The sequence below is a fragment of the Ochlerotatus camptorhynchus genome, unplaced genomic scaffold (genome assembly GCF_037179485.1).
Source record: "Ochlerotatus camptorhynchus isolate MF236.1 unplaced genomic scaffold, CSIRO-AGI_Acam_v1.1 ptg000281l, whole genome shotgun sequence".
In the NCBI taxonomy this organism is placed as follows: Eukaryota; Metazoa; Arthropoda; class Insecta; order Diptera; family Culicidae; genus Ochlerotatus; species Ochlerotatus camptorhynchus.
This window is the reverse complement of record NW_027040770.1, coordinates 479,105-490,857: the sequence shown is the minus strand read 5'-3', so window position 1 is coordinate 490,857 and position 11,753 is coordinate 479,105. Positions and strand designations below refer to the sequence as shown.

The 11,753-nt window shown below is 44.6% G+C and overlaps 1 protein-coding gene across 1 annotated transcript; it reads left to right on the top strand.

The window, feature by feature from the left end:
* The first annotated feature begins 205 nt into the window (after window positions 1-205).
* Window positions 206-2,658, top strand: LOC135706472 (zinc finger protein 808-like). Its single transcript, XM_065228088.1, has 3 exons — window positions 206-414; window positions 473-1,574; window positions 1,635-2,658. Exons 1-3 carry the CDS (start codon window positions 383-385, stop codon window positions 2,514-2,516), a joined length of 2,016 nt encoding a protein of 671 aa, XP_065084160.1. The 5' UTR covers window positions 206-382; the 3' UTR covers window positions 2,517-2,658.
* The last annotated feature ends 9,095 nt before the right edge of the window (window positions 2,659-11,753 follow it).

Below are 11,753 nucleotides of genomic sequence, written 5' to 3'. Positions count from 1 at the left end.
CGTGTAGTTGGTGACAAAATCCGCAATGATAACGTTTTTTTTTGCTGTGGGGTTCAGTTTAGTGCACCTGACGTACTCTACTCATCTTGGCAAAAACATCGACTTTGTCGACTGCAGTTGACAGCGCGACGCGCCGGCATAAAGTCGACCAAATCAACAGAAAAGGCAATCTGTCAAAAGTGGGAAAAAATCTTTTTGTTGTGATGCGATTTGCTGCTATATTTTTAGCCGTATTTCAGTCTTATTTCACAAAATTTTACTGTAAAACATTTCATAAAGGATACTTGTCAACGGTAGGAGCAGTTGCAGCCAAAAGATTTGTTAGTTATCCTGCGTAGCATCAAAGTTAGACCAGAAGCAGTTAGCATTAGCAGGAATCGAAATGGATTACAACTCGTACAACAACAAAGTTTTGTGAGTGGTAGATTTGTGTGCGTTAGAGACTTTTTGTTATATTTACATTGTGTTTCAGTTCCGCACCCAGCCAACCGGTTCCCGGTAGTTCCGGCTTCTTTCCAGCGACCACATCGGCACCGTTTTTGAAAGTGCCAAATCCAAGCCTTGTTTTGAAACAGGAAAGTAGTTCTTCTGAACCGAATAGTGGAACGGCTACGCCTCCTGTTAATTATAGCCAGAGTGCCCAACACTATTTGGATCCTATTGGGCATCATGGGGATAAACATGTTTTCTACGGGAAACCTCTTGATCTACAGTTGGTTTCGAACCCTTACCTGCCGCATACGCAAACCACGGTCATCGGTCAGCAGCAAGTTCCTTTCCACATGACACACGAATACCATCATGAGCATTCCAATGCGTCGAGCATTAGTTCGACGGTAGATCACCATCAGCCGTACAGTATTCATGCTTCTCCGGTTCCCCATAGTAATACTAATGTGGTCGTACAGCATTCCGTACAGGTGCCTCCTGTAGTAATCCCTAAAATTACATACGCATGTGAAATTTGTACGAAGACATTCGATTCCAAAGCCAAGCTGGACAAACACCAACGGAGTCACAACGAAGATTTAACGTTCGAATGTCGGGTGTGTGATAAGAAGTTCCGGTCTCAGAACACGCTTACTTGTCACGAAAAGGTTCACGGCGAGAATGGCGTGGATAATAATTTTTCCTGCGTTACTTGTGGGAAGGTTTTCAAATCCGATGATAAGCTACAAATTCATATGCGTTTGCATACGGGTGAAAAGCCATACCAATGCAAAATTTGCATGAAATGTTTTAATCATCAGTCGAACTTGATTGCCCATTCCAGGACTCATGAGAAAGTTCGGAAAGCACTCAAATGTGATCGTTGCAACAAGGTACTGGACAACGAGGAACGCATGGCGATCCACATGAGACTGCACACCGGTGAAAAGCCATACAAGTGCTCCTATTGTGACAAGCTATTTAATCACAAGAGCACGGTTTGCACTCACGAAAAAACGGTTCACATCCAGGCCAATGCTTACAAGTGCGAGCGATGCCACAAAACGTTCAATCAAAAGTGTCAGTTACAATATCACGAGAAGCTGCAAGAAGCGCATACGATCGCGTGCACATTGTGTGAAAAGGTAAAAATTGTCACAATTGTGTTCTAAGCTATAGGTGTGATCATTTCTCTTTGCTTTCAGGTGTTTTGTTACAAAGCAAGTCTTAAAGAGCACACGTTCCGGGTGCATTTCCCTCGAAAGAATAGAAAAGATCGACTAGCTGGTCTCAACATAAACAACGAAGGCCGAAATAAGTTCTGCTGTGGCATCTGTGATCGTCGATTCTACTACAAGCGTGCTCTGACAATGCACATGGGAGTTCATGATGCCTCGCTGGATGTAAATGCTCTTTATTTCTCCTGTAATTATTGCCCGGAAACATTCACCGATGAAGAACCACTACTTAAGCACGAAGCTGAACACGTGGCAAATAATACTACCAATTTCATGGAAAATATGCTGGAGTTGGATAAATCCGAAGATCCAGAGAATGTCCTCGGACGGTATCGCTGCCCCCTATGTTTTAATCGTTTCGACGACCTTCCATCGCTTCATGAACATCACAAAACACATATCTGTTCCAATCCGGAAGAATGCGACAAATGTAAGCCAACCCTGGCCGAAGATAACGATTTCACCGGTAGCAATTACGATGAAAACGACGATAACCGTACCATACAGTGTCAGATTTGCGAACGAACGCTGCCAACGTTCGAGTTGTTCCAGAATCACTTCCACTATCATACGTCACGGGTTCCGTTCTATTGCTACCAGTGCCGGGAGGAATTCCCGGACAAGAAGGAACTCTATGCCCACTCGAAATCACACGCACCGAAGGAGGCGGATCCGCACACGTGTGAGATTTGTTCCAAAGTGTTTTCGACTAGGGGCAACTTTAGGCGCCACCTAAAATCTCACGAAGCCGTCCGGGCGTTTGCGTGCGACCGTTGTTTCAAGCAGTTTGATTACAGAAGTGAACTGGATCTGCATTTGAAAAAATCTCATGGAATAGAGTACTCGTAAGCAGTGGTCCAGCTCTGGATTATAACGGTTATGGTTTAGCGGTGCGCCTAGTTGAACTTTGTGTACACACTAGATATTTCTTAGAAGAGAAAAAGGTTTTAACAGATCTTTAACATATAATTTTACAATTCTAGATTACTTAAGGATTAGAAGTGAACCAATAAAATTAAATGCTAGCCCGGTAGAACGGCATCAGATCGGCGCTGTCTCTACCAACTGCATTCGACAAAATCGATTACACACAATGATTACGAGCCATGTATAAACGACGTAGCATTGTAGAGGGGTGGAAAAGGATTGTAAAAGTTGTGAACGGTCATTATTGGGTGGGGGGGGGGGGGGTTCTCAAGAACTGTCTACGTAGTTTATTAACGATGGAGGATAGACGTCAACATTATGCAACGTCATTAAGAATGCGACAAATGTAAGCCAACCCTGGCCGAAGATAACGATTTCACCGGTAGCAATTACGAAGAAAACGACGATAACCGTACCATACAGTGTCATATTTGCGAACGAACGCTGCCAACGTTCGAGCTGATGTCGTTGCCAATTCTAGATCGCAATGCAGCCCCCGCCAGGCTACTTATCGTCACAGTCAGGCCATCTGCATGTATTACCAGAACGCTGGTGGGATGAATTCCAACATCGATGATTATCGCTTAGCGGTTTCGGATCGTTGCTTCGACGTCATCGCTCTCACTGAGACTTGGCTCGATACTCGCACATTGTCAAATCAAGAGTTTGGTTCCGAATACGAGGTTTTTCGATGCGATCGGAATCCGCACAACAGCCGCAACTCTCCTGGTGGAGGCGTTCTCATAGCGGTCGGCGCTGGATTGAAGGCAAAAGTTATCGAAAACGATTTATGGAATTGTCTGGAACAAGTTTGAATTGCCATTAAGCTTGCTGACCGCACTTTTGTTTTGTGTGTAGTTTACTTTCCTCCGGATTGAACTTGCAACTCTACGCTAATTGAATCCCACAGTCAGTCTATTCGAGCTATAATGGATATCGCTACAGCTGCTGAAGAGATGATAATCATTGGTGACTTCAATCTACCAGCAATTTCTTGGCGATCATATTACGGTGGATTCCTGTATCCGGACCACGACCATTCTACATTTCACTTTGGAGTTGTAAACCTTTTGGATCATTACAGTATCGCTTCAATCAACCACGTGGTTAATGAGAACAATCGTAGCTTAGACCTTTGCATCGTCAGCGCTCAGGATATTGCACCGCATTTGTCTATGGCTGTTTCTCCGTTGATAAACACTGTTCCACACCATCCTCCTTTAGCTATTGCACTTGTAGGCAACCAAATTCCTGAGGTCATTCCACCTACTAACCACGACAGTTTCGGGAAACTTCTTTCGAATTTAGACTGGCACAGGATACTCGTCCCTGCCGATGTCAATGCAGCTGCCCAAACGCTCTCGCATATTTTGGCTTACGTCATTGAGCGACACGTTCCGAAAAAAGTTCCTAAACAAGGTAATCACCATTCTTGGCAAACAAGTGAACTCCGTATGTTAAAGTCTTCCAAAAGAGCCGCGCTAAGAAAATACACCAAGTACCACACCCTACAACTCAAGGACCATTATACGAGGACCAATCATGCGTATCAACGAACCAGTCGCCAATGTTATCGGCGTTATCAACGAGATGTTCAACGGAAGCTTCGATCTCACCCGAAAACTTTTTGGAATTACGTGAATGAGCAACGAAAGAAGTCTGGCCTTCCATCGACTATGGTACTGAACGAAGAAGCTTCATCCCCTCAGGACATTTGCCGCTGTTCTTAACCAAGTTTGCGAGTGTATTCTCGGATGAGAACTTATCTGACGAGCACGTTTCTCTAGCAGCCAGTAATGTTCCAATGTCTGGTCAATCTTTGGCAGCTATCAACATCGACCTCGCTATGATAACTAGGGCGGCTTCGCAACTGAAGTCTTCATTTAAGCCTGGACCTGACGGAGTTCCTTCCGTCTTTCTCAAACAACACATCGATAGCCTGGTGGCTCCTCTCTGCCTTCTGTTCGAAATGTCCCTCTCCAGTGGGGTGTTTCCTTCCTACTGGAAATCAGCTGAGATGTTTCAAGTGCATAAGAAGGCATGCAAAAGAAACATCGACAACTATCGCGGCATCACATCGTTGCGTGCCATATCTAAACTGTTCGTGTTTGTCGTTATGGAATCATTAGTCTCTCACTTCAAGCAGCACTTGAGCGAAGACCAGCATGGTTTCATGGCAGGGCGGTCGACTACTTCCAACCTTCTGTGTCTCACCTCGTACATTACGGAGAGTATGACCAACAATCAATACGAAATTAACGATTTTAAATTGGCTCACCACTTTAGTAGCCTATTGGTCCCAAGCAAACGATTAACGTACCCTATTCTAGTTGAAATTCTATTACTACACTATGTTTGTTTTGATTCGCTATGAAAGTTTGACAGATAACATCAGGGGTGTGTGGATTCATGCAGAACATGCAGGGGTGAGTGAAATAGCTTGGGACTGCTTGGGACCGTTGTTCTGGTACTGAGTGAGCCAAAAATAATAATGATTTTCTTCGGGACCCAGTGGTCTTAGAGTTACCTCTATGGTATGACGGGCCATATCCAAACAGATGTCATCTACACTAACCTATCAGCCGCCTTCGACAAGTTGAACGATCCTATAGCGACCGCCAAACTGGATAGGCTCGGTATAAACGGCAGTCTCCTACGATGGATCGCATCCTATCTATCTGATCGTCAGTTGGAAGTTGCAAACGACGACTGCCGATCTCCTTCGTTCCCTGCCACTTCGGGTATTCCGCAAGGTAGCCACCTCGGCCCGTTGATATTTCTTGTTTATTTCAACGACGTCAATTTCGTCCACGGTCCACGACTGTCGTTCGCAGACGACATGAAAATCTATCTCCAAATCCGAGCCATCGTTGACTGCCACCTTCTCCAACTCCAACTCAACGCTTTTGCTAATTGGTGCCAACTAAACCGCATGGTTGTAAACCCAACAAAATTTGCAGTAATCACGTTCTTACGGAAGAAACATTCAGTTATATCCTAGAAGGCGTTGACGTACATCGTGTGAATCACATTAAGGATCTGGGAGTCATCTTAGATTGTCAACTCACATACAGCCATCATATCTCGTACGTGATCGACAAGGCATCCAGAACGCTCGACTTCATTTTCAGGATAGCTAAAAGTTTCACGGACATCTACTGTTTGAAGTCACTTTACTGCTCCTCCGTCCGGTCGGTGTTAGAATACTGCTACCCTGTATGGAATCCCAATTACCAAAATAGTGTACAAATAGTAGAGTCTATTCAACGACGATTCATCTGGTTTGCCCTTCCACGATTGCCTTGAAGGGATCTTCATCGCCTTCCAAGCTACGAAAGTCGGTGCCAGTTAATTCACCTGGATCCTTTGTGGAGTCGAAGAGATACGACAAGGGCCCTGTTTGTGGCAGACATTCTACAGGGCAGAATCGATTGTTGTTGTTCTTCTATTCTACAACAAAACGACGTTAACGTTCAACCTCGAGCACTCCGTAACAACGCAATGCTGAGGATACCTTTTCGTCGTACAAACTATAGTTCGTATGGTGCTATCCATGGGCTACAAAGGGTTTTCAATCGTGTTGCTTCCTTATTTAAATTTCACCTTGCACGCGAGACGCTGCGTCAGAGATTTCGTGATATATTTTTAAGAATTAGGAATTAAGTTGGACTTCACGGCCTTTGCAGTTTGTTACTGCTAGACTATATTGTATTTCCTAGTATTGCTTAATCCATCATTAGGACTAAACCTAGTATGTTGATGTAGAACCAAATAAACAAATGGTCACGTACATAATTATTGTGAAATTTAAAATAATCCTTAATAATTTGAAGCATCGGTCAACCTTCTTCGTCCACGATTCATAACCGAAAGGGGCAGGCTATAAACTACGTCAGCTAACGAAGGTACCTAATTACAAACCTGCTTCAGCCTGTCAAAGACACAACTTACTTTTACTGGTCATAATTTGTACGATTAGCTTTGCCCTGTTGCACAATGATACAACTTGTTTCATGGTTCCCCCTTTCCTAGATCATCGTTTCTCAATCTATGGGTCGCAGTCTGTGCTCAGGTAAGACGCAAAAATTGACCAAATCCATGTTTTTAAATTTTATCTGAGTTTAGAATTATGATTATTCAAATTGAGTTACCGATCACAATTTATTGAAGTTTATTTTAGGGTCGATTTAGGTGGACAACGGGAGCCGAACTAAAACGTAGCCTCTTCTTTCATGCAATAACTCGGCTCCGGGAATGGATCGAATCAAGTTCAACCTGCTCAAGAACCTCCCAGACGTCACAAAGAGGCTATTGTTGAACTTGTTCAATCGATTCCTGGAGCTCAACGTTGTTCCGGATGATTGGAGACAAATGAGAGTTATCGCCATCCAGAAGCCCGGTAAACCCGCGTCCCATCGCGATGCTGTCGTGTATTCGGAAGCTGTTAGAAAAAATGATTCTTCTTCGTCTGGACAAGTGTGCAAGATACCTTGGATAATTTGTCTACTTGGGCAATGAATCTGGGTATCGAAATCTCGCCGGAGATAACAGAGATGGTTGTTTTTTCTAGGAAGCTTTATCCAGCACAGTTTCAGCTTCAATTTATGGGTAGAACAATCACTCACAGCATGTCGTTTAAGTATTAAGGTGTCTGGTTGGATTCCAAGTGCACTTAGGGAAAACACATAGCGTATCTGAGGCAGAGATGCCAACAGCGAACCAATTTCCTTCGTTCCATTACCGGCACTTCATGGGGAGCCCATCCGGAAGATCTGATAAGACTCTACAAGACCACCATTCTCTCGATTTTGGAGTACGGTAGCTTTTGCTTTCAATCGGCGGCGGGAACGCACATATTGAAGCTCCAAAGGATTCAATATCGTTGCATTCGAATCGCGCTAGGTTGTATGCAATCGACGCATACCATGAGTCTTGAAGTTGCGTTTTGCGGATTTATCGTTCCGGTTCCTCATCCGCTGTGAAGTCTTGAACCCGCTGGTGATCGAAAACTTTGAGTAGCTGCTAGAGCGGAATCCTCAAACACGATTCATGAGCTTGTACTAAGAGTACATGACTCTGGACATCGGCCCCTCCTCGTTCAACCCCAATCGCGCTGTCTCCCATCATTTCAGTTGTTCTTCCGTGAGATTCGATCTCACAATGAGGCAGGAGATTCAAGAAATTCCAGTGCCTCACCGTTCCCTGATTGTCCTAACTATTTTTGCAAACAAATACCGACACGTCCCCACCGAGAAGAGATTGGTTTTGGTGTATTCCACGATCTTCATAGCGCCTCATACAAGCTTCAAAAGCCGTGTTCGGTATACGTTGCTGAACTAGCAGCTATATCGTACACGTTAGAGCGTATTGCCTCACTTCCACCTGACCATTATTTCATTTTTACGAATAGCCTAAGCTCCCTGGAGGCTATGCATTCAATGAGGCCGATGAAGCACTCGGCGTATTTCCTCCAGGAAATACGATCGTCATTGAGTGCTTTATCAAACAGCTCGCATATCATCACCTTGGTATGGGTCCCTTCTCATGGCTCTATCCCGGGCAATGAGAAAGCGGACTCGCTGGCCAAGGTGGGCGCTATGGAAGGCGATATTTACGAGCGAAAAATCGCCTACCACGAATTTTTCACGATTTAGTCCTCGCCAACTGGCAACAAAAGTGGAATGATGGTGATCTGGGAAGATGGCTACATTCTATTGTGTCACAGGTGTCGATCAAACCCTGGTTCAAAGGGTTGAATATGAGTTGTGATTTTATTCGTGTAATGTCCAGGCTCATGTCCAATCACTGTTCGTTAAACGCCCACCTCTTCCGTATTACGCTTGCCAACAGCAACTTGTGTACCTGTGGAAACGGTTATCACGACATCGAGCATGTTGTTTGGTCCTGCTCCTTGCATCATGAGGCAAGATCCGTTCTGTGTGATTCCCTTAGGGAGAGACGTCTTGGCTTGCCGTGATATCGACTTTATGAAGCTTATTTACGACTTTCTTACAGCTGTTGATGTATGTGTTTAATGTTTTGTGTTTTAGTCATCCTTTGCGTTTAAGCTTTAAATTAGTTCAAAATGCTTTCACTTGTCCTCCCTCCAAATGATCAATAAATGTAATCCCTAATCTCGAGTAAGCCGCGAGAAATCGGCCCCCGTTCTACTAACATTAGTTGTAAGAAATCAGGCATAACATTTGATAACGGCACAAAAGCATTGTTGCGAAACACGACCTCGGCTAGGAAGAGAAGGCCTTGGTCGGACCGGCCAACACAGCAAAACGCACCACAACTGTCAAATAAGTTCCACATGCAAATTTTATTCTATCTCCAGTACTACATTTCTTGACTAAGCAGTCCTGCGCTCCTATAGCTTATGCCCTACCGAGCTTCCTACAACTTTTCTTTATAATCTTCTTCATTTTCGTATTCGTACTCACGGTACTGCACCGTGTTCTCCCTACGCCTCCAGCTGCGCTGCCTGCAACTCCGCCACCGCACCACACGGTTGATTCAAGCGACAGCCTGACACGGCTCCGATCCTCCTTTCCTCGTTGCTGTCCAGGAATGTCCGACTAGCAGATTCTTTGTGGCACTCTGCCCCAACACCGCGGTATGATCTAGGAGTCTGTCAGCTCGGAATCGATGGCTGATGGTCTCCCCGTACCACCGTCTTCTCCAGCGCGCGAACTAGTGCGCCGTTTCCTTCAGAGCTCCTCGGATCTTGGTTTGGTGGTCGGTGTGGGCAGCCGTTCCGTTTTGCTTGCACCCCCACACTGGGTGCAAACTGCGTGGTTCTCAAACTGAACTGTATATGCCACCCGTCGGCCCGTACGACTCACTCACGTTCGACCCGTGTGATTCGGACAGCAGCAATCGGAACTGTAAACAAAAAAAGCCTTCCCTCTGGAAGGCTTTGTTCCTAGCGACCAACGTCGCTGTCTCTGTCCGATCGGCTCGCTCGTTTCTCGCTGCGTTGAGAGGATTCGGTTGGTGTGTTGCCAGGTCACAAACGACAAGTTCCCGGTGTAATCTCGGCTTTGACCTCCGTTCGTCTGTCGTCCACTTCACTCTGCTTGGATCTTGTCAGCAGCGATTGAGGATCGTGTGTCGGTTGTGCCGCTCAGCGGTTACTGCCCGGTTGAAAGGCAAACGATCTGGCGATGTAAGATGGCGCAGCGTGTCGCACGTGTATATTTGTATATGTGCACGTTTTTTTCCGTCTTATATGCACGAGAATAAGCACCGAATGAATCTTCTCCTCTTGCTCGCTTTCTGTCGAGCACGATGACAGCCCCGTACGCAGCTGTGTGTGTGCTTGGCGGAAGCTGCCAGTCGTATGATGACATCTGTCACCAAGGTGTCGAATCTTGCCTCTGCAGCATATACACGCTTCCAAAATTCTACACAAACTTGGTTAAAACAACTTGCATGCAATCTAACGTAACAGCATGTGTAAACAAACTTTCAAAGGCCCTTTACACGCGAATCAAAGTACGCCCACGTAAACCAATACCACTTTCGGAAAGGTGATAGTTGCCCCTATCCGATGATGATAAATATAAAACAAATACAATGTTGGGCTATTCCTACGATTTTTGTAACTTTAACATTGCCATGAGCGGAAATTGGAATTTCGAGGGTATTTAGATTCAATCGAATTTTACCTGGATACCATGTCGCGCATAAGGTAGAGCACTACTTCGGCCTAATCGCCCATTTTGGGCCTATCGAGCAGAAAACATCAAAAAAATCATGAAGTAATGAAATTGGGTTGTTAGCGGAATGCTTAAATAAAACAGCAAACAAAAGGTTATCTTCCATTTAATTCCACTTAAATAATTTTGGTATCCATGGCAGATACGTATTTTGACTACAATGTGCAGTCTTCATCAGTGTCATTCCCACTAAAGAACTTATCAAAATCTAACTCCCTTAAGTACTCATCCCTAGGAATAAAAGTCAAGATCACACTGATGAAGACTGCACATTGTAGTCAAAATACGTATCTGTCATGGATACCAAAATTAATTAAGTGGAATTAAATGGAAGATAACCTTTTTTTGCTGTTTTATCAAAAAAATCATTTTGATGAGCGTTAAAAAGTCAATTATGCCTTTGGTACGACACTTAAGTTCAAAAGCTACCGAGCGAAGTCAATGAACGCGTTATATGAATGTTTACACCCATTTTTCTCAAAAACAAAAGACAGACCGAATCAATTTTTATCTTCATCTGATACTCCGAAGTGAATTCAGTGCCGTTTTAATGGTGTTTCATTAGGCCTAATTTAGAATCCATAGGCCGAGTTTGGGGTCAAGAAGCAGCGTTAGATTTTTAACAATATCTCATTTTGTGAAAAAAAAATCCACTCGAAAAAAGGCGGGATCGAAGCCCTATAACAGTTTTTCCCTTGATTTGATGTCCGTGCTGAGCACCAATGCTATAGCCGGCGCCGGTGGTGTAGTGGTAAGCGTGACTGCTTTCTAACACCCCAATGGGTCTGGGTTCAATCCCAGCCGAGGTCGGTGGGATTTTTGAGGCATAAAAATCTCTGGTCACGTCTTCCTTCGGAAGGGAAGTAAAGTCGTTGGTCCCGGCCCATGTGTGTTGTGAATGGGTGCAATATCCTACGCAGGTGTGGAAGCTGCCTTCCTGCACATTCGATTGCCGTCAATGGATGGCAATCGATGTCCGTCGGTGATTGGCACTAGATTGCGGAACAGAGACCGACGTTAAATAAAGGAAAGAAGAAGAAGAAGAAGAAGAACACAAATGCTACCGACGCTAGGGAGGCAGCTCCCACACCTGGACCCTACCTATTGACCCATCAACTCATGAACCGGGGACCTAAGGAAGGCGTGATCAGTATGTTATGCCTCAGAACATCCCGGCGGCGCCGACTGGGATTGAACCCTGGCCTGCTGTGGTGAGAGGTAATCACGCTTACCTTACTCAGTTTGTTATTAGATCAAACTTCTGGTTCTGAATCAGGAAGACAGTCAACGTTTATAAAGCTTTTAATAAGTAAATTAATCATATCCCCTGTCCAAGGATGAGGGGCTTGATGATGATTTGTCAAGCGTCGCTATGATTTTTTTTAATTTGTTAAAATTCTAGTTTTTCTTCAGTTCATTGATTTGAATGGTTCAA